The sequence below is a fragment of the Apteryx mantelli genome, chromosome 5, assembly GCF_036417845.1.
Source record: "Apteryx mantelli isolate bAptMan1 chromosome 5, bAptMan1.hap1, whole genome shotgun sequence".
NCBI classification, from domain to species: Eukaryota; Metazoa; Chordata; class Aves; order Apterygiformes; family Apterygidae; genus Apteryx; species Apteryx mantelli.
The window spans coordinates 20,468,177-20,491,936 of NC_089982.1; the positions used below are offsets into that span (position 1 = coordinate 20,468,177).

The following is a 23,760-nucleotide window of genomic DNA, read 5'->3' on the forward strand; positions in this document are numbered from 1 at the left end:
AGTGGACTGGATTGTGGAACTGATTTATCTGGAAAGTAGCTCGCTCTTTTTTTTTTTTTTTTTTTTTTCTTTTCCCAGCTGGATCAGTTTCCTGGCTTAAGTTCAGCACACGCACACTTCAATATTTACTCACTGGAAGAGAGCAAATCAAGGCAGGCTAAAGGGAGAGCAGGGCTGCCTTACTGGCCACTGTGGGTTTGATGGGCTTGAAATATTGATCAAATAACAGCCTTGGTGCAGCTTCACAGTAGTTTAAAACACTCAAGCCTGGACTGCCGTGGTCCCATGCCTTCTCCAGTATGGTACTAGTAATTACTTGACTGCATTATGCCATAGCTTAAGCAGCTGATCAGATTGTATTGCTATATCTAATTCCATTTGATGTGAATTAATGAGTTCCATCTGCCTAAAAAGGAATAATAGAAAATGGGCCCCTCATTATTTAATACTAAAGAATGATACACTCTGTAAAGTTTGGGGATAAACAGACTGCCTCCAATGGTACTTGAATTTAACATCTTTTGGCTAAAATATATCAAAATTCAATTGCTACAACACCTGCCTAATAAAAAATATGCTAATAACTCTTTGATCCTGGCATAACTGAGTTGTTTTTTGGAGCACTGATGTACTTTCTGAGTTTCCCAGTGCAGTTTTAGTGTTCTCAGATGGAGTAGCTTATATATAGTATTTTTATTGTTTTCAGTCTTAAAAAAAAAAAAAAAGTGGATCTTGAAAATTATTTTCCATTTTTTTTGTGCATCTCTGGAGAGCTTTTGAATACAACACATGAAAAATTTCAGGAGCTAATGAATGATTCATAAGGAGAAATTTTTCAGAATATTTGCTTCTCCCCACTGTTCCCTGTGAAGGACACAGGGCCTATGGAAAACAATTGCAATCTGTTCTGTGGATAGTTTTCAGCAAAACTTCTTGAAAAACTTTTAAGGTATACTGAAATTCCTAAGTGTGCTTTCTGATACTGTTCATGTAAAGATATTTTGATTATAATATTATACTACTAAACTAGGAGTGCCGGTAAGACAGTTTGTTGTCATTGTTGTTGTGCTCTGAAAGAGGAAGGCCCCCACTTGCCTTTAAATTATAAATAAGCAAATCTTACAAAGATTGGATAGTGAAAGATTAAGACAGGGTACTGTCTTAATGTATTTTTCAATAGCAATTAGGTGCAGTTAGTAGACACTGTGAGATTTATATATGTTGAAAAGAGAACATTCTGTATGTAGAATAATGTCATGTTGTTTTAATAAAACTTGTGTGTTTAAACAGGATTTTAGAAAGGCAGACATAACTCTTTCAGAAGTATGGTGAGATCTGAATTGTTTTCCAATTGGATTGAAGAAGTTCTAAACATCAGATTTCTAATTGGATTTTTCAAATAAACCGATGAAAGTGTAAGTATAGGGTGTTGGTAAGCCCTAAAGTTACTGAAGTCTATTAAAATCAAGCCACTAAACTGCTCTATGTCATGTGCAAAGGACCTGTAACCAGATTTTGTTGCAGTTCCAAAACTTTCGGCAGCCACTGCCTGAAATCATAAAAGTATTTTCAGTGGAATTTCACTAGAGGAAAGGAGGAAATTTAAGAGGAATGTTTTGTTGGAATGGACTACTTCTGATGTATATCAACCAGGAGAATCACTTTCTTTATTTGCTCTAGGAAGTATAAATAAAGTAGAATATGAATGTATAATTTGAGGTTTTCTGCTTGCTGGTTTAAACTAGTTTGATCTGGCAAAAATGCCCTTTTCTGGTATTAATTTCTGTATTGCAGCAGAACAGTATCAGTGTTCTGCCAAAACAGTGCTGTACTATGCAAATATCATGCAAACTATTGTATTTACATAGGCTTTTTATGTCAGTCCTTTTATTTAATGTTTTTTTCATGCTTCGTCTTGATGCCCTCCAGGCTGTGTGGATCCATGTGTTTTGTCAGCCAGGATGCTCAAATTTTCCTAGAATCTTTTCTATCCTATTTTTTGCTGGGGAGAGAGAGAACTACTGAGGCTAATGGGATGGATTTCTTTGCTTCCTGGGTCTTGATTACAGTGTTCTAATTGCAGGCAGTCTGCTTGAGCAGTAGACACTTTAATTTCTTTATCCCATGCACATACTTCCCCTTATGTCAGATCAGAATCTAAAGTCCTTGCTGCCCCAGTTCTATAGGAATGTAGGCTGTAATCCTGTAAATCAGCTGAGGTGTGATTGGAGAAAGGGGAAAGGTCAGCAGCTGAGATAGTATCACGGAGACAGGAGGCTCTTACTGCAGTGAAGTGCTGGATCTCACAGTAGAAATTGTGCTATGTTGGAAAAAATCAAGACTGCAGCTGTATTATACGAAAAGAGACAGTACTCGCATCTCTTCTGTAAGCTTGAGAAGATACCACTGCATTCATGTACCTTTTGATTTTCATTTCTTACGACTTTCCAAAACTTTCCAAAGTCACCAAATAAGGTTTAGTGTTTAATTTTGCAGGTTAGATTTCTATGCAAAGACAGAATTACATTATTTTTTGCTCACAGTTTATAAAGGTTTTTTGTTTGTTTGTTTTTAACAATGCATGTGAAGGATCACCATCATTTTGAAGGACATTTTGGATAACTTTTGCTTGAGAATAAGAATGTAGGACTTTGCAGGAAAGTACATCTTCAGCTAATCCAAGTGTAAATTGGTTTCAACTTTGAACCTGTGACAGTGCAGCATTACAACATTTAGCATGCTCTAAGACCAGTACTCAATGTTGCAGGGTTTTGCAAGCATTGTTGTATTGACTTCAGGTGTGGAAAATAGCATAAACAACTATCTACTAAAACACCTATGTAAACACACTTGTGAACACACTAATGTTATGGAAAAACTTCCCTTGTCTTCTCATATCTTGCTTGAGGAAGCTGTGTGCCTACGTTAGGAAGCAAGTTTCTGCTGATAGGTGCTGGTGCTTCCGTGGAGAGGTAGCAAGTACGTTTCAACAGCAAATACTGTGTGTGTGTACTTTGGAGACTCGTATGTTTTAATCTAGATTTAGATAATAAATCCTTACACAAAAGCAGTGTGTATGCTTAACAGTAAATTTGAATAGCAAATACATAACAGCTGGAAGTGGTGCCATTAAGATGGTGAAAATGTGCATTATTGACTTTAAAATAATCCTGTTGTTCTAATTCACCTTCAAATCTCCTCCCCCCCCCCAAAAAAGAGGCCTCAACTTTCCCGTAAAGTCCTTTCAAATATCAGCTGTAGTATTTAAGAATGGGAATGTACAAAATGTGCGAAATGCACTGTTTATACACGCACAGACACACACGCACGCACATGCATGCACACGGAGGAGGAGAAGTTAAAATTGCACGTGCATCCTCAGGTGAATTCTGAAACTTAAAAAAGATCTCTAAATATAAACGTTTAGATTTTGTTCTTGCTTAACTTCTGCTTTCTGGATACTGCTGGTCAAAACAATTCCTTTTTACTGTTCTATTTGTTCTAATAGATGGGTCTGTCAGCAGTTTTATAAAGGAATTGTAATGTGATGAGTTCTTTGTTTATAAACAAAGGTGAACCTTTTAAAAATGAACCTAATTGAAGTTGTATTGTCCCTTTGTGAGAGGAATTTCAACTGGACTGCATTAAATCTCTCCAAGCACTAATTAGACTTTTGTTTTGGTTAAGCAAATTATGTCTAGTCCAGATGTTAAAAATGCATCAGAAGATCTGTGGAGTACTCAGGGCTGCTTGAAGCAGATTCCCTGGGATATGAGTGAGAACTGAGGAGTACCAAAATTGCAAAGGGTCAGGAGTGTGAAGGAGGCAGAATACTGGTCAGCTTCACAGGTGACTTGCAGGTTTCCTGCTTGTGGGAGGAATACTGGTAGGTAGGAAAATACCCGACACAGACTGTGTTCCTCTTATCTGGGAAGAGGAAGCTGTGAAAGCACAGAGTTTTGGAAGTGGATCAAAACCTGCTAAACTTAGTTTCTGCTTAGTCTTGATCTTGCTACTTCATGCTTTCTATAGCATAAAGGGTTTGTGGATTTTTTTTTCTGTTAGTTGTCAGAGTAATCTGTTCGTTTTAATGGAGTTTTAACATTATAGGAATTCAATTTAAAAAAAAGTTCATCCATATTTGTTTGAAGAGGTCTCTCTTTGAAGTACTGTATTGTTTTTGTAGGTATTTTGAAATCAATGTTAAATATAACAGCTTGCATTATGTAAGCGTCTCTGCAAATACAAATAAAGTGGTCCTACCTTCTGATTTTGTTTTCAGGTGGGATTGATTCTTTACAGCCTGTGCAGTCTGTAAGCCAGAAGGCTCAGTTTACCAAGCCTGGGGTTGGAACAGCTGCTTCCTCGGCTGCGACCTCATCCATGAGGACACCTGCTCCAGGCCTTTCTCCAGAGCCAAGGTCTACGCCCTCCTTTACACAGTCACCAGAGTCAGCCCTTCAGGAAGGTACTAAAAGGGAATGGGGAAGTTAAAATACAGATGTCTGTCCTGTTCCACATGCACATGTGTATCCTGGAGGCTTTACAGCTCTTCTTCTGAGCTTGTCTGATTGAAGCACATCTTCTGTATCTTGTCAGGCTGCCTTAGTGTTCTTGTTTTGTACCTCCTCGGTTCTTTCCTGTCATAGCTCTTCTGTTTGGTTTCCTTTGGCTGTACATCTTTAGCCTGTCTGTCGTGTTGGCACTCTCACATGTCTTTCCCTAAGAAGCACTTCTTTTAGTTCCTTTATTTTTTAAAAGGTTGTTTGTTATTTTAGCTTCTTAGAAGATCTTGAAATCAGTCTGTATTGCAAAATCAGAGGTGAACTAGCAATTTGTTAGTGCTAGCACTTGGTAACAGAACTAGCTTGATTATTAAATTCCAACTGATGGAATTGTTTTCTTAATCTGTAGTTCTAAGCTCCCGTGGAAAACTGTTGTAGGGGTTCTTGTAGGAGGAAAGAGGAACTGTTACCAAAACTTCTTGCTGTTCTAGTGTTGGTGGCATGTTGATAAAGAATCAGTTGAGTCTTCTGAGCCTTCTTCATCCACGCTGATTCTACCCTGATATGTTATGACTTGCCTCTTAGTCTGTTACATGTTACTGTATCTGGTATTTGTCATCTCACTTATTGCATTGATAGATTAGTTAGATTCATTTGAGGAGTCTGAAATACATAATGTACTCTTGTAATTTTTTTTGTCAACAATTAAATGTGATAACTTTTTTTTATTTCTAGAAGCTAACCTAGTGAAAAAAAAAACATCTACTGAATATTTTTCTGGGTTGTTAGAACTCCAAATACATTTCCCATGCAGAGATTAAATGGACTGATTTTCATCTCGTAACAGTAGTGTTGTCTACATGGAAGCATTCTGGAAAACCAACGTGAATTAATTTTTAAAGTAGATTTCATTGCTTTAAGCCCCTATGTGGGCATTCTGATACAGAATTAAAATATTCTAATTGTTTAGTTGACTAAGTTCTAACAGGAAAAAAAGCCTAAAAAGTATTAGAAACTTATTTAATCTTATATAAATATCCCTCTGATTTAATGCAGGTAGACTAATCAACTTGAAAATGGCATCCTAGAGATGAACTTTATGTGTTTGTCTTGTCTGAATATATTTAATAGACTCCCTTAGATTTTGTGTTGATGAGAGGAGCTGATGAGTAAATGAAAATAATTTAAAGCAAAGGAGTTTAAGATTGGAGAAGAGGAGAGCTCTTTTTGAAAAAAACTCCTATTCAGAGTATTAAGGTCTTAACATGGTAGTAAATGCATTTAAAATCTGAGGGTGGTAGATAGATAACTGGGGAAAGAACTTTAGAATATAATTTTTTAGCTCGTAGATACCACATTTTTGGCAGGGCCTCCATTATGAAATTTTAGCCACATAAATGTACAATTTCCATTTTAGTTTTTTGCAGTATGAGTAATTGTTTCTTAAAATACCTAAATAGTTGGCTCGCTTTGTAGGCAAATGAGTCCTTATCACACCTTATCCTTTTGCTTCCTCCCACCTACACTCCTATGTGTCTGTAAAGTGTTGTGGGATAAAGCTTTAAAGTGTGATTATGTATTACAGGTGCACTGGTAACAGGGTTTGAAATTTCCACTCCAAGAAATCTGTGGTAATAATTTAACATTATGTGGCTACATTTTAAGCCAAATTCGTGATCGGATTTAAAATAAATATTGGTCTCAAAACAAGTTTTTGCTGCTTTTAAGAGTGGGAGGTTTTAACAAACTGTTATCCATGCTGTAAAAGATACTAAACAGAATTGATTTGCCACAACAGAAATCATGATTAGGCATGTGATTACACTTGCAGTTGCTGCCCTTCCCTTCAGTTGCTTTTTCTTTGTGCTCGCGTACTGGTGGTGCTTCTGGGCAGTGACCCAGAAGGGGAGGCTTATGTACCTGAAAGTGACCTTTTCTTCTTTTTTTTCTTTTTTTTTTTTCTCCTGGGTTATTTTTCTGTTTATTTTTCAGCCATTTTCCAGATTTATTCAGCTATTTGTGTGGCTGGACAGTTGTACTAGCACAATACAGGAGCATCCTAAAGGCAGGAATTTATAGGAGTGCTGACAAGATAAAAGAAGGGGGGGAAAAAAAATCTACTCAAAGTTGTAAGGCTGGTGAGAGTCTCAAACCAGTCCTTCCTCTGAAGGAACTGTAATGACATAGTTTGTGATTACTCAACTATTGTACTAGCATTTTCTCTCTTTTTTTTTTTTTTTCCCCCTTTTTATATTCATTCTGAACACATGCATCCTTCTTGTACGTGGTCAGTGACTGGAGGACGGGGGGGAGGTTTAGAAATTGGAATCTTTGGATTGCTTTTGGGGGGTTGGGGGGGGGGAACAAAGTAGAAGTAGTGGTTCACCCCTTTTGTCTCTCTCTCTTGCTCATCCTTGGAATATTTGCGTTGGCCTGCCCTTTCCAGTTGCATTTAGTGCCTTCCTCCTCCTCTCTGCATGCTTGGTATTTTTTGGAGATCTTTGTTTGCACTCACTCACTCTGCCCAGTTTCTTTCAGTTTGGCGCTCGGTCTGTATCACACTGCATCACTTATTTATATCCTGCCCCACTCTTGTGACTTCTTTTTTCCTGCCTAATGCTCCTAATCGTTAATGATTGTAATTTTTCTTTCCCTTCACAACCATGTAGTTCTGTCCCATTCCTCAGTAACTCTCCCAGGCCTGCGAACAGCCATGTTCTCTTCAGCCCCAGTCTGGTTTGGGGCAGAGAATGGGGAATCCTTAGCAGATGCTTGCAGCATCCTTAGAAAAGGATGAGAATATCTTATCACTTGAGTTTGTCCCGCGTTTTAGCAGTACAGAGAAACAGAAGCACTGTGCCTTGGGGGCACTGGTGGGGTTTCTGCGTCACTGTGGCTATCATATTCTGCGGAGGCTTGGCTGGCGTGAGCCTCCCGTGGGAGTGCCAGGGCGCCAGAGAAAGTGGAGTGCTGCCAGTCTTTTTTTGTGCTGAGCTCTGTGCGATGGTTACAGCTTTCCAAGAAGTAGTGGTGCTGTTTTGCTTTTTGTTTCCTTTTTACTTTCATTGTTTGAATAGATGCCCTTCCCCTTGATCCTGTTAATTGCTTCTCTTAAGTGAAATTGAAACAGTTCTCCTGGGTTTGATAACCTTTTTTAAAAAAAGACATGCAACTAACAGCATTTTAGCCCATATTTTAAATAAAATAAAGATTAATATAGCATATTCAAAATGTGTATGGATTATTACTTCTTATGATGGTTTCAGATTATGTATTATATAGCTACAGCACTTCTGTAGTGCTTAATAGTGTAAAATAAAGAACTCTAGTCTAATGGTGACACAGTGTTTCTACTGAAAAAATCCCAAACTGTTACTTTGATTCTGAAAGAGTTAGGTTATTTTCTTCTTACAGCAGTCCGTTGGATTGCTAAGTGGGAAACAGTGGACACTTGCACCTATTTAGGATGCCTTTGTGAGACTGCAAATATATATTAAAATCCTTCCTAAACCTGCCCTGTGACAAGAGCAATCCAAGATTTCATGGTGGTGCTTGAATTTCATCAATAATATTGCATATCAATTATAAGCCATTGCTGTGGGCTTTGCTGTGCATTTAAAAATAGTATATTTATCTGCTGCTCTTGTGTATTGTTGACACTTGTTTAGAGTATTTATTGTAAAAAAATACGCACGCTCAGACACGCACGCGCACACATGCACGCGCACACACACACTGATTATGATTTGTAGGTTGCTGTGGTAATAGTAGTTGAGTTGTCAGCAGACCTTAGAAGTGGATAGTATATTTAGGTGCTTAAATATGCATCTATGAATCTGAGTTTAGGCACTAATTTAAAAATAATACTAACCAAGTTTTCAAGTTTATCTAGTTTAAGTCTTACTGAGTGTGTTGCTGAGGTATTTGTTTGTACTCTTACATGTTGGAACAACAGTATATTTCATTACTTTTTACCAAAGTTCAGAATTCCAAAGAAGTGAATGTCTTCTGCTTCAAAAGGGACAGGTTTGCCAAGCAAAATCTTAATATAAATGTTTCATTACCCAATTTAAATTCCTTCAGGAAGGAAAGCTTGTTTGTGTGTATGAATATGTGTGTGTATATGTGTGTGTGTATGTATACATATATAGACACACATGGCTTTATGAAAGTACTCCAGTGGACAAATTTATATCAAATATATACATATAAATGTGTATATATATCATTTCCTGCTAATTTCTGTGTACTACTAATACTTAATCAAACTAGCCCACTAAAAGCTACTTTTGCTGTACTGCTCATGTAGCATGTCTAGTTCTCTAGATAGTCTAGGGTTGTAGGTTTAATTATTTGCATGTTGGGATTTTCTCTGGAATGCCTAATTTCTCTCACTTTTAATGCAATAATTTGTGAGTTTTGTTTCTCATCTTTCCTGTCTGTCTGACTCTTATGTTTGTGCTTTCCACTTCACAGGCATGCAGTATGGTGGATATGTTAATAATCAAGCTAGCTCTGCACCAGCTCCCTTGTCATCAAGTTCAGATGATGAGGAAGAGGATGAGGAGGATGAGGAAGCAGGTTGGCTTTAGCTTTACACCAGTATCTTGTTCTTTTTCTACCCAAGTTTTGTTCCATATTTCAATCCCCTGAAATTATTTTTTCTTTAAAGCCAAAAAATCACTCTGACTCATCATGTGTCAGATTAACTGGAAAATTCCCGGCTATGTTATTAATATAATAAAAGGCATTCATTAGTGGTCAGAAAACAATCTTTTTTGTCACATAAATATCAGATGTTTTATGTATCTAATAGCATAATATTCACAACTTGTAAGACTCTCTTTGTTTTAAGATTTTGATACGCAGTAGATATTAAACTCTTAACTGAAGGTGTCTGGCTATAGAACTTATACTGATAATTGCTTATGTTCTGCAAATGAAGAAACTACATGCCATTTGTTTCATTATATCAAACAGTGTTTATCTCGTTTCCTATCCTATGTGTAGGAACACTTACAATTCAGGTAGTAAAGTAAATATGGGAAGGTCATAAGTTTGCTTTTTTTCTTTTTCTAGGACATGTCTATACAGTCAGGCACATCAGTTTTAGCTTGCTTGCTTTGTGGGGATCTTGAAAAGTTTATTTACATTTTTTTAAACATTTTAATTTATAAAGACAAACTGCTTCTTATGTCCTTGGCTGCAAGGATTTTGTCTGTACTTTGTCAGAATTGCTTGGTTTTGAAATTAGTTCCATGTTTCTTGCCACCGTAGTTTCTTGGATGGAAACTTTTTTTCTTCTGAACTAACTCAAAGAAAAGTGTCTGCACAATCTATGTGTGATGTAATGGTGTAAAAAGCTTTCTGAAATTAAATGTTAGGCTTTACTTTTGTTGCTACACAGAAATAATTTCTTACATGGTATACTACATACCTTGTACTGATATACTACTCCCATTTTTGTGTGTTGGCCATGAGTATTAATTTGGGAGCAGAACAAAATTTTGTAACTTTTCCTTCAAGTTTCATTCGTATTGTAGCTTGTTAGGAAAAATTAGTGCCTTGTAGTTCTGAGTTTTATTAAAATAATGGACAATCATAAAACTGAAATACTATGAAAATAACTTAGAGTGCTTTTCCTGATTTCATGAAGAGTGGAGCAGAGCAGTGATGACCTTCAGGTCACAATTAAAAACAATGTGATGGGTCCACATTATCATTTAGAAAATACTGATATGACTGTTAGGTTGAGTTATTAGACGAACATTAGAAGAAAATACTTTCAGTTGTTTTTTTTTCTTAGAAGAAGGGAGTTTTCAGCTCAAGACATTGTTGCAGCCAGCAAAGGACAAGTATTTACATGATAAGAAAACTGTGTTGATATTAGTTCCCCCATCCCAATGGAGGACAAGTATTAGGATGCTTATCATATCCTCTTCTATTCTTGCTATTGCAGATTATTGCTTCAGTGTCTTTATTTTCTTACCCTTTCTATGATAGCATTTTGAATCTTTCAATAGGTTTAAAACTAGGGTTAATTCATACACAGCAGCTCCTGAATAGCACTACTTTTAAAATCTAAAATTACTTCCTAAGTTTAGATATCATTCTTTTTCTAATGCTGGGTAATGCCATAGGTCTAATTAGGCTCTACTAGCCAGGAAACTGTCCCGCTTTCGAATTTAAAATTTTGTTTTGGTTGTGGTGCAGCTGCTGTTTGAACCCTTCATAGTCTGCTTTCTAAAGCATAGCTAGGCTAAAATAGCTGGGAGAGCAGTTCTTATTGCAGAGCTTCCTACAGAATTTTCCATAGATGAAGATTTTTGTGTAAACCTGTCCCAAGGTTTCTGTCAAAGAATATGTCACAATTCTTTATCAACCAAAACCTTTGTCTCCTTGCTTTATTTTCTAAGCCTACTAGACAAAGAGAAAAGTTTTCATGCTCCTTACATCTTTATCTATCAAGTTCTTTACTTCTGCTTAAACCTATATCCTTTGAGCTGTCAGCCTGCTTACCCTTTCACTCTTTTGTATAAGATAAAAATATCCAGGTTCAATACATAGGCTAGCTGACTAATAAACTTCCTGTTTTATGCCCTTGTCACCAGGAGTTAATATAAATCCTAATATGTTTCTAGCTCAGGCTGTGCCAGTGTTTTTTTTGAAAAACCCAGCTTGGACATCTCCTTGTTTGTGTCTATGTAGCTTCTCAAAGTTTATATCACTTTCGCCAGTTTAGATCTTGTAATAACTGTGTTACAAAAGAGGTTTTGACAACAGCATAAAGGCAAAAGTTGCATTGACTTAAATAATTCTATTTAATCTTAAAAGCATGTTATAAGTACTGTAATTGTCTAAGAAGTTTTCTATTGTTTCCTTCTTTTTTTCCTCTTTTTTTAGTATGTTCTCTGGTGTGGTACTTACAGTGCTAAATTAAATTCTGACATCTGTTGTGGCTTAACTTTAACATAAGACAATTCTTATTGCATTTTGTGGAAGTTTTTGTGTTTTTATTGAATGAGAATCTGAACTTTCCCTGACACACATGGCAAGCTTAGAGTTTGAAGCTGCTTTGCAGGACATTGCACAACTAATTGTATGTCTTATTTCTTGGGGGTAGTTTTTTTGTTTCTTAGCTGAATGCTTTAAAGACAACATGCTCAAAACCGATCTATACAGTCATGATGTTGCCGTGGCATTCATGATGTTTCCCAAATTTCAGCAGCGATATGTTCCCATATATAAGAACCTCTTGTCCAACCACTGAAATTCTCTCTTGAAATAGTTTTGGCTTCACAAAGGGGTGGGTGATCTTTGTTGATCCTTCTGAGTAAAGCAGTATCGGTGAACCTCTTCTGCTTCTGCTCTACCTGTCACACCACAAAAATTACATATAATCATCTTTTTTGTGAATGCTTACATTTACTAATTCCTTTGTGTTGTACTTTGTGGCTTCTGGCATTTTAAGGTGCAAAAACATTTAATCTGTTTTTCCTCCTTGGCCCTTTTTCTTTGTAAATGTACATAAAAAAGCACTAGTAGAAATGTTTTTACATGTGTATTTGTTTGTCGTGTTTTATATTCAGAATAGAGGCTTAGGGTCACACAAAAATTGAGCATTAGCAATCTATTCAGTACTGAAAAAGTTTATCAATACCTACATAGTTGTGACTTTTGGCTGCACCAGAATTTGGTTTATTCTGATTGAGGTCAAGAGCTCTTGTCAGTGTTCAGTGGAAACAGAAGCTTTATATCAAAACTGAATCAAGCTCTTAATTACAACAGCATGGAAAGGAAGAAAAAGCAAATACGTGTCAGTACAAAATTTACCCTATGCAGCATTTCCACCTCAGGCAGAATTCACTCGGAAGACAATGGGAGTCTTTTGTGTTGCTTGAAGTTCTGAAGGAAGTCATGAGAGAATATTTAAAAAATGTTGTATGTTGCTTCATCTTATGTAGTCTAGAAAGAGTTTGTAATTTAATAGGAAAATATTATTGATTTCAAGAAATAACTCCTTATCATTGTTTTTTGTCCTTCTCCCTTTGGTCTCTCTATGCTGTTTGTTTTTGTTTTATTTTTTTGTTTTGTTTTGAAATACCATGTAGATTGCTTATTTCTTCCTCCCCCTCATTTTTGCTGTGGTAATAGCTTTCTAGTCTTACAGCTGAAGTGTTTTTTTTTTTTTTTTTTTTTTCCTGGGCTCTTTCTTGAGAGCTTCTTATGAAGGTTTTTAGAAAAAAATCTTCAGCCTCTTATTCCTCAAAAATTTGCTGTTTCAGAAGCACCTTTCTTTTTTTTCCCCTAGCAATTGATAGTTCCTCTACTACTAGCAGTGCCTCTCCTGTTCTCAACAATTATGATGCCCTGGAAGGAGGTGGCTATCCAGGTGAGCCACTTGCTGTTGTATGCTGATTCTGAACTGTTTGTCTAAGACTTAAATATTTACCATTTATGGGTTTTTTTTGTTTGTTTGTTTTTCCTATTTGGTATTGTTTAATGTTAATTAACAAGCAGGTAAAAGGAAATACCTATGAATTTGCTCTTTTTTTTCACTTTTCATTATTTTAACACAGAAATTGGAGTAAATGTTTAATAAAACTTTACTGTATCATAATCCATACTTTCCATTGTAATATTGAGGGTAGTAATGGAGGTATGCTCTTTGCAAAATGGGGTAGCGCTCTCTAGGTTATGTTGTTCGCCTGATTGTGTTGACGTTAGTAGCTGATAATATGCACCCCTGAAGTTTTGAGAGACCAAAGATTTCAGTTTGCAGAGACGCTTGGATCAGGTTTTCTTCTGTTTATCCATGTTTAAAGAAAATGTGAAAAATATGGCTGCTGTTCTGCTTACTTTTATCTCTAGAAATATCAGGAATGTTAGTTTTGTTCTAAATTATCTTACTCAAAGACTACCTCAGTCTTGAAATATGTAGAGCTGTCATACTGGGAGTGGTTAGAAAAGATGCTGTTTAATGTAAATATGTTAGCCAGTATTTTCAAAGATAATTGGATTAACTTTTGGGGCTCTCCTTCTGGCTCTTTTGCATTGCTCTGGTATCTCAGAATGTCACAATAGTTTGCTTAAATATTTTGGAGGGACTCTTGTGTAAAGCAAAATACCCATGAAGTAAAAAACTGATATAGCTAGCAGCATAAGGCCCAGCTCATGCGGTAAGGGCAGAAGAGGTCTGGCTGCAGGATTATGGATTCTGATTTCTCAGCTAGTAAGTATCCATTTTGGTTCTGCTGAAGGTGTAGTCTAAAAATAATTTGTTCTTTCTGCTTTCCTTAAAGAATAAAAGCATCAGGTTTAAATTTCTTTGGCCTGTTGGTTTTCTGACTGCACAGACCAAACCTAGTTTCTTAGAAGAGGTTGGGGTTTTGAGTGGTTGTCCTGCCACTTCTCCCAGTGAATTTTACCAAGTTTAAATTCTTCTGAAATTTAGGTCATGCTTGTAGGCATTAAATTCTAAAGAAATGCTTTCATCTCTTCACAACTGTTAATGTGTTCTATGAGCTGAGATCTACATGTTACTTTCAATTTAACCTTTTAAAATAGCATAACGAAACTCCGCTGTAGGCTATACAGGGGGGACGTACATTACTTTAAGAAAAGCTCTGTATCTACACTTAGAGAATAGTACTATCACTTTATATTTTAAAACCATAAGTGGCTTGGGAAGAAATCAAGCATGAATGGGCTTTGTTTTTGTAGTTTATATCAAGGTCAAATCCTGGAGTAAAATATAATTGTAGGGGTTTTTTTACTTCCTTTTTCTTTACAAGTGAAAAATTTGTCTTTTAAAAAAAAAATCCTTTTTTATAAAATGGCTTTTTGAAGTTTCTGTGAATAGATACGCAAGTCTATAGTCATCTTCTGATGAAAACCCCATTAACAACATTAGTTGCAGTAATCTGTCTTGCTAATGGCTTGTAATTATTTATTTGGTCAATGCAAATAAATAAATTGATAATGCAAGAAATGACAAATTGAAGGTATTGTTTGTTTGTTAAGCATTTAGGAGTTTCCATTTAAAATAGGACAGAAATAGTAAGTACATTCCTTACTTGTGGGATTTTTTTGTCTTTCCAGAGACACGTTCTGTGACCAGCAGCCCGGTTCCTGCCCCTTCAGTTCCCCAGCCTTCAAAAACATCTAAGCCCTTTGGTTATGGATATCCAGCACTGCAGCCTGGTTACCAAAATGCAACACCACCTGCTCCTGTGCAGCCCAGTAATCCAGGCCACCATCCTGGCTTTCAGCACTATCAACAGGTTCATATTATACATCTTTTTCTACCTATTTTCATATTTTATTTTTTTAATTTTTGAACTAATAAGTGTTGATATAATATTGACATCGTATGTCTGGATGTTAACCTAGACTTCTAAGTAGAAGGCTTCTTGAATGAAAATTTTAAGTGTATCTGCAAACAGCTAGACTTAACGAGTTTGCCTAACCAGTTCTTATTTGGAGCAACAGTTTTAAGGTGTATTGTTTTAAAAGATCTGTACTTTAATGATAGAAACCATAAAGAAGCATATCAAGTGCTTGGTCAGAAAATAAATATTTGGTTAGGAGCAATATCATGGACTAGGATCTCAAGCAGTAAACTGCGTTACTGCTAAGGCGTTGTACAGGGTCCGGATGAAAGAACTGTGAAGCAGCTGTGCTGGGTGTATGGTGGAGCAGGCCGCCTGTGTCTGCTCCCTTCTCCTGGTAACAACAGCACCAAACACCCGAGAAGTTGCGGACAGTCACCTGGCTCTGGTCATGCATGTGAGTGCTGAGGGGAAGTACAAAAGCTCAGACAGTGCAGAAAAGTGTATGTGTTCAGGGATGTAGAAAACCAGACCTGCTGATTTGCAAACCCCCCTTTCTGAAATAAGGGTCAACTTCAAATGTGTCAAAACTACTGCCGAAGGTGATCAGAGTTCCTTATTGGTGTGAGTAGTACAGTAAATCAGCATCTAATACCCAGAAGAGAATACTTACGTTGTTACAGAGGTAATGCAAAATGTGACATAGAGGAAATATTTTAATTATTTCTTTGGGCTGAAAGAAATAAGTGTGTTCAACATAGCTTCCTTTTTTTTTTGTATATTCAGGGACAAATTTTAACCGAATAGCTTGAGTACTGCAGGTGTTAGTTCTTTAAATTTATAGCATAGTCCATGATCTCCTTAAAACTGTGTTAGTCATCTTCATTATGATAGCTTGGTTTGCTGAACTCAAGTGAATGTGAATTCAAGTGTGTAATGAAACTGAAATTGTTTTAAACTGAGAACTGAAGGCTTAACCTAACTTTGAGTTTCTAAATTGAGAGAGTTTTTATATTTACTCCTTTGAAATGTTCTTTCATAAAACTGGCAAGGCTTATGATGATAAAGCCTATGACTTGCCTTTTGTTGAAGAGACATGAAGAGAAGGGGGAATCTGCCTGCCGTGTCCAACTTCCTAAAGGGTGAGTTAGGCTAGACTCTCTCCAGGGGCATGCAGTGTTTTTTAAAAGACAGCAGTCACAGGTTGCAACATGCGAAGTTCCAGCTGGAAATACAAGGAGAAAGTTCTTCAGAATGGGTGTGGAGAAGCACTAGAATAGGTGCACTGTGAAATCATCCATCCTTGGAGATTTTCAAAACTCAGCTAGACAAGGCTATGAGCAAGCTGATCTAACTTTGAAGTTAGTATTTGAACAGCAGTTTGGACTACCAGATCTCCAGAGGTGCCCTCCAGCCTAACCTTTTCTACTTTCTATGGTATTTTTTATATTAAAAAATATAAATATTTGAAACAATTTCTTTAAGTTGGAAAGATCACCTGGTGACATCTTCGAAGACAAAAAAATCCTCTGTTTTCCTAGTAACTTACTTGTATTCTTATGCTTGGAAGACTTGAACATAAGGATGGCATGTGACTTCTGATGTTGATTTGTATACAGAGTTTGAATTTTGTCTAATGAAATGTATTTGGAAGGATTGTTACATTTTAAAATTACTGCTGTCCAACTGTTTCCTCATATGTATAGGTTCTTTATTAACTACCACTATCTTTTGTAAATAGGTGTTTGGAAAAATTGGGATTACAAGAAGATTTAAGATTGCATTTTTAAACATGTGTTTACCCATTTGCAATGCTCATGTTTTTGCAGCAATATCCAGGTGTGAACCAGCTGTCCTCTTCCTTAGGAGGACTAAGTCTACAGCATTCTCAGCAGCCAGAAAGCTTGAGACCAGTAAACCTTACACAAGATAGGAATATTTTGCCTGTTTCTTCACTTCCAGCGCCTGTGCCTAACTTGAACTCTGATCTTAGGAAATTAAACTGCAGTCCAGAGTAAGTGTATTGTGTCTGTACCAGCACGTTACATTTTTCTGTGGCTGATAATTATTTAAAACACTAAAAAAAAAAAAAAAAAAAAAAAAAGTGTAAACTGACACCTGACTGTAAATCATGGTGATTTAAACTGGGGGAGGGAGTAGGCTCCTGCATTCTTTAGGAGGTTTTTTACTTTCTTAAAGACATGGTTTCTGTTCATTTTAAATGTTAGTTTTGTAAAACATAGAATTTCTTAAACTTCAAAATTCCTTAAAATCAGGTGTTAACACAATGTTTTTAACGTGTTTTAAGATTTCATTTGTAACATAATGTTTTTATTTCCTTTCAGCTCATTTCGATGTACATTGACGAATGTTCCACAGACACAGGCTTTGTTAAACAAAGCTAAGCTTCCTTTGGGTTTGTTGCTACATCCCTTTAGAGACTTAACGGTAAAGTAAATTACTTTTAGTATATACATTTAATACATGTATTTGTCCCATTTTGATTCAGACACAATAAAATAATCATGAAATACAAGTCTGAAATTTAATAGGAGTAGCAAGAAGTTTCTTGGGGATTAAGAGAGAAGAGAGGAAAAAAAAACTTGTAATTGCTACTTCATCAAAATCTGTAAGGGAAAACTTTTGGACAAGTCCTTCAAAACTTTTTCCTTTTTACTTGTTTGAATGACAAGTAATGGAGACTTAGATTTCTTTTTGAAAAGTGGTGCTATTGTGAATGTATTACTGGGGTGATAAATGTTATCAGTAGAAGTTAAGCACAATAAAAGATTGAAGCTATGCTCACAACTGTTAAGCAACTCCCCTCCATATAATTTATTTGTATTTATGCAGAAAGGTGAATAACTGTCTGGTATGACTTTTTTTTCTTTACAGTGTGTTCTTCAATGTATAAGGTTTGCTGTAAAGCATCCTTAGTCACCCAACGTTGTCCTGTCTTGCATAATTTCCTTTACTTTTAGTAGCCATGTTATTTTAACGATATAATTTTTGTCCGTGCACTTACCCTGCTCAGTTTCCTTTTAATGCAGCTAATGTATTACATTGTGTAAATGTTCTTAAAATAATTTCATTAAAAATCTATTGTATCTTTCATTAGTGAGATTAGATTTAAGGCAAAAAATGCTAAATATTATTTCTTCTGATTTTACATGGGAGGATTCTTTTTTAATGGGCATCATTATTACTCTGTATGAAAATGAGCTAAAAAGATAAAGATGATAGAATATCTGGGCTTAAGAAGCTTTTATACTCTGTACTGCAAAATAATGTTTTCTATAAAATGTATTGGGTACCTTTATTACAGCTTTCCATTATTTTCTTTTTAGCAATTACCAGTAATAACATCAAGCACAATAGTGAGATGCAGATCCTGCAGGACATATATCAACCCATTTGTTTCTTTCATTGATCAAAGGAGGTGGAAATGCAATCTGTGCTATAGAGTTAATGATGGTAAGTTCTGTAAGAAAAATTCTTGCATTTATGTAATCTCTTTCAAGTATTTGCATCATATCAGTCCGTGAGATACTCTAAGTGGACTAAGATGACAGTAGTCTTAAGATGTTTTTAAAATCTCTAGATCATAAGTCAGAGGTACTATGCATTTTCTGAAGCAAAAGATCATTTTGCAGCTTTCTGGGAGACTGAGGTGATGTGATCAGATTGTCCTGATGACTTGTGTAATGAAATCAATTTGCTCCATTGACTGCTTTTGTAATAGGGAAATGAAAATATGACAACAGTTAATACTGTCTGCAATCCAGGCCAAAGATTATGATAAAGAATCCAGATTGTGTTGAACTTGTTGTAAAATGCTTTATTTGCATTGCTGTAGTCAAGATGATGTTATATCATTGTTTAAAATGAAGCTGCTTTTGCTTCCAGTTATTAAACTTTGATGTTGGTTGGGATACTTGAAATGTTCCTTGATTTTTACATATCCTTAATGTGAGTTTTTTCTGTTGTTAATGATAATTGAAATATGTCTGCTTTAGCTTGCTTGTAGTTGCTGTAATGGTTTTTATTTGCTGATAAATATATAAATATTGGAAACATACTTGTTTTCTAGTTCCTGAAGAATTTATGTATAATCCTCTGACACGATCTTATGGAGAGCCTCATAAACGGCCAGAGGTTCAAAATTCTACAGTGGAATTCATTGCTTCCTCAGACTATATGGTAAAAATGCTTTCGTAGGAACTTTCACAACCATTCTGTGTTAATATAAATGTTTTTTAAATTAACATTGCACATTGCTCCAGTGATATGTATTAATTTTCCTGTGAAGGTCCTCTAATACCAAAGAGTAGTTGGATTTCATATTTGTTTTGAGTTTTGGCAAATGTATATATTCGAAGGCTTGTCAATGAAATGCAGTTGCAATGTGTACAGTTGCTCGCTATAATTTAACATTGCATAATGTGCCCTGGGTCTGATACAATGTGGTTTCTGGGTTTCTCCCTCATTCTCACAGGGGCTGTGAAAGACCAGTAGCAGAATAATGAGGGGAATTAAGTTGGGTTCAAATCTCTAGTTAGGATCCTATCTGTCACAGTTACTAAATAGGAGTCAAACTACAATTGCTGTGATAGTAGTCTTGTATCCAAGAAGGATAAAGAAACAAGGACTGGAAAATGGCCCTGTTCATAATGACATTGTTAACAGCAGCAATAAGAAATTTTACTCTTAGAATTGAAACACTATGGCTAAATTATTTGGCAATATGAATAATTATAGCTTGTATATGGTGGGGAAAAGGATGCATGCAGATTGTTTTAACACAGATTAATGGATCACATTGTCCTCGCTCTGAGAGAACAGTGCTGTTTTGAAGAGTAAGGTCCATGTCTGGCACCCATATTTCATTTTTGAGTTGACTGATGGAGAGACTAGAATGTCCAGTTTCCGCTCAGAAGCGTAACAGTGTATGCTTATTGCAAACAGGGATTATTAACTGCTGGAAATTGTCGTTAAACCTGCCCATGTGACTGTTTTAGACTCTTGTAAGATATAATTTTATTGCATAATGTATACCTTGCATTTTTCTAAGTATTCCCTTTTTCTCCTTCCCTTTCTAAGGACTAATCATTTTTTAATATTTCTTTAAGTATGATTTTTTTAATCTAATTGTCTGCTTGTTTTACTTTGTAGCTTCGCCCTCCTCAGCCTGCAGTATATTTATTTGTTTTAGATGTGTCTCATAATGCAGTGGAGGCTGGATATTTGACAATAGTCTGCCAATCATTGCTGGAAAACCTAGACAAGTAAGAATATAAATAACCTTTTCAGATTAGCTATGTGTAATTATGAACAGTACTAGCCTACAGCTTTGAAGAAAACTTGCATGTAGTGTTTAAGTGATCTGTTCCTACAGGACAGAAGTGTTGTTGCCTGAGACAGATTCTGAAATGCAACTTACATGTCTAAGGAAATAATACAGCTGTGTAGTTCAAGTCATTTCCATAATGAGAAATACCTTCTCTTTATGTGATTAGTGGATCTGAAAGGAGCTGTATTTAGCTGTAACTTCTAACAATGTATTGATTGTTCAAACATCTGTAAAGGTCTCTTTTCTTAAGACCAACAAAAATAATTAATTTATAGAAGTTAAACTGCCAATTCTCATGTGCTGAAACAGCTGAGGTGCTGTATCCTGGCATGTCATAACCACTAGTACGAGACAGCCAAGTTGAAATGTGGTGTCAGCTTGGCGTTTTTGTAGATCACAGTTACCTAAATCTACTTATGCCTTGTCCAGTATGTGCCATTTTTGCACTGGAACAACACCTGTGAGATTTCTGTTGGTGCTTTCTGAGGGAGGGCTGATGAACTTCACGAGGCTCATGTCTCTGAAAATAAATTTGCATCCTGTGGAGGCCTGCCTCTTAGAAAATGTATTGCACTTTGCAACTTATTAGGAAGTTGAAAATTTTCCTTTCTGATAAAGGCCACCAACATGTACAACAAAAATACTTCATTTATATATATTGTTTTAGTCTTTGTTCAGGGCTTTGTTACTATTTAGTCAGTGTGTTCTCCAAAACACACTAACATTTTGGAAGATTCAATTTATATCCAGGTGGTAAAGCAATTTTTGTCTCTATTCCTTTTGTTCCAAAAAGGTTTTCAGCATTTGCTGATGTTGTATATTTTATTTTGGAATTACTGTTTTTTTTTTTCTTTAGTTTAATGCCATACATAGAAATGTGGTCCACATGAGAAAGAAGAATGTTGCATTCTACAGACATTGATTTTTATTTTAGTTATAAGTGTTCTGCCACTACGTTATCGAAAAGGGTTTTTTTTTTTTTTTTTTTTTTTTTTTTAAGAACAAAATGCACTGTTTTCTGTTGAAGAACGGTATTTTTCATATTGTAGTGTAGTGCTTAAATTAGCTTATTAAGCTGTCTTAGAAATAAACATTGGTATATTAGTGAGTGCTTATCTGCAACATCTGGAGTCTTGTAAACTATATCATAATCTTGCCTCTTCAGAAAATATTGAAGAAATAATATTTGTATTCACAAATTCAGGTCTTCTTTCATGCTCTTCCCCCATTCCTTTCACCTCTGAATACATGAACTGAATTTCTGCTAATGTCAGTGGGAGCTGTGTGTATATATGTGTCTTATGAGAGAGAAATTAAAATTTAGGCCTTAATAGTTGACTCTTATTCTTTACACTTCAGGCTGCCTGGAGATTCAAGAACAAGAATAGGGTTCATAACATTTGACAGCACTGTTCAATTTTACAACTTGCAGGAAGGCTTATCTCAGCCTCAAATGCTGATTGTCTCAGATATTGATGGTAAGTAACAAGAAAATGGAAACTAAATTTCTGAGAAGCTTTTTAAGATTTTTTTTTTTCCCCTAGAGGAAAGATTAGACTCTCTCTAATATTCTGATATTAGGTCCAAATTCCCAAATTCATAGGGAATACTTTATTCAGAAATAATCTTATGCTAACTCAAAATAGGTAGTGTTTAAAAAGTGAAAATCAAATGTTAATTTTGCTTTGAATAAAGCAAGCTTTGTATAGACTGTTTGTTTTTTTGTTTGTTTGTATTTAATAATACATGTGTCAAAACTGTAGACCTTATTTGGTGGCTTTACAGCAACGGATAGTGAAATGTTTTCTTCTATATGAACTTTTTTTTTCCTCATTAAAGAAAAAAAATACTGTTTTCCCTTCTCCTCACAGATATTTTCCTGCCTACACCAGATAGTTTACTTGTAAATCTCCATGAAAGCAAAGAGGTATGATTGCTCAAAACCATATTATTAAATTTAAACAGATGAATATTCAAAACAGAGGTTCCTTTTCAATTATAAAAATATTATATGCTGTTTGTTTGATGCATCATAGTTTTTAAAATGACATTGTTTACCTCAGTATGTTGAAACTAAGCTGAAATATTTGATACCAATTGTTCATCACTTATGACAACACAGCTTTTTACTAATACAAAATATCTCAAGTTTGCAAAATCTCAGAAACACCTTTCAATGTGTTTTGCAGCTGATAAAAGATCTATTGAATGCATTACCAAATATGTTCACCAATACAAGAGAAACACACAGCGCATTGGGTCCTGCACTTCAGGCTGCATTTAAACTGATGTCTCCAACAGGTGGTCGGATATCTGTATTTCAGACTCAGTTACCGTCTTTGGGTGCAGGGCTTTTGCATTCCAGAGAGGATCCCAATCAAAGATCAAGCACAACGGTACAAAAACTCGATTATTCATTTTAGTAGCGAGATTAGGGACTAGCAATGTCTGTTTGACTAGCATAGTTCTGCAGAACAACTCTTGTTTTTTGTGCACAACAGTTCATTAAATTTGCAATGTCTTAAATGTCTGCCTTATGCATTTAAGATCACTAATTTATATATGCTTGTATGATATTATTTGTTTCAAAGCATATGAGCTGTTCTTTGGGCCTTTGGTCCATAGCTTGTCTTGACAAGCACAAGAAGTTGCAAATGTTTCTGACTCACTTTATATCAACCTGGGCTTTGAACCAAGGTGTGTGTGTGTGTGTGTGTTAAAACACAGACCTAAAACATGAATTCTTATTATTTTTATGGTCTTGTAATATGCAATATCCAGTAAGTATTTTATAGTTATTACTTGAATGCTTGTTTGTATGAGAACATAAGCTTCCTTAAAAACTTATAACTGCTTGTAAATATAAATGAAAAGAAGGTGTAGCATAAAGAAATTATTTCTGCAGGTGTTTTGAAATGCCTAGAAAGTATTGTTTAAAAGAAACACTTTTCTGCGGTACTTTGCCATTGAGTAGTATGTTTATTGCGCCATAAAGTCTTAAGGGAGCATGATCTTTGTTTTAACTCTTCTCCTGTGTAATTTGTTTACCAAAGGTGGTACAGCATCTTGGTCCAGCAACAGATTTTTATAAGAAGTTGGCATTGGACTGTTCAGGCCAGCAGACTGCTGTGGATTTATTTCTCTTAAGTTCACAATATTCTGATCTAGCTTCTCTTGGTAAGGGGTACTTAATGCACATACTTACTGCTTCCACAGTTTTGTCTGTCTTCGGAAACATACGCTGAATCAGGAGTTCTTAAATCATATAAATCTTTCTTTTTGCACTTTCATAAGTACAGCTAATGCTGCAAAGAGTTTGACTTAAAAGGTGATAGTAAAGAACAGGAATATCGCATTGATGCTATCAAAGACGGTTTATTCTGAGACTTAGCAATTTTAAACTAGAAGGTACTCTTCTGCTCGAGAAAGGGAAACAGCCAGATGGCAGGGAAGAATAAAGTTTAATCATAAGGGTAGAACACAGTTCTCACCTTCAGTTCTTTTGATATTAAACCAAGATTTGTCTCTGCGCACCAGAAATCAAGTATTTCTGTATACATCCCCCTATTCACTG

General features: G+C 35.7%; 1 protein-coding gene across 4 annotated transcripts in view; it reads left to right on the top strand.

The window, feature by feature from the left end:
• Positions 1–23,760, top strand: part of SEC24B (SEC24 homolog B, COPII coat complex component) — a 48,938-nt gene that overhangs the window by 8,878 nt on the left and 16,300 nt on the right. For 2 of the 4 annotated variants that reach the window (XM_067297604.1, XM_067297602.1), the window contains exons 3-15: positions 4,283–4,468; positions 8,982–9,086; positions 12,817–12,897; positions 14,607–14,788; positions 16,666–16,850; positions 17,182–17,284; positions 18,184–18,310; positions 18,927–19,036; positions 20,009–20,121; positions 21,546–21,664; positions 22,058–22,113; positions 22,376–22,582; positions 23,240–23,363. In XM_067297604.1, the coding sequence (XP_067153705.1) occupies positions 4,283–4,468; positions 8,982–9,086; positions 12,817–12,897; positions 14,607–14,788; positions 16,666–16,850; positions 17,182–17,284; positions 18,184–18,310; positions 18,927–19,036; positions 20,009–20,121; positions 21,546–21,664; positions 22,058–22,113; positions 22,376–22,582; positions 23,240–23,363 (1,698 nt within the window). The remainder of the gene's footprint in view (positions 1–4,282; positions 4,469–8,981; positions 9,087–12,816; positions 12,898–14,606; positions 14,789–16,665; positions 16,851–17,181; positions 17,285–18,183; positions 18,311–18,926; positions 19,037–20,008; positions 20,122–21,545; positions 21,665–22,057; positions 22,114–22,375; positions 22,583–23,239; positions 23,364–23,760) is intronic. The other 2 variants (XM_067297603.1, XM_067297605.1) reach the window with 2 other exon arrangements.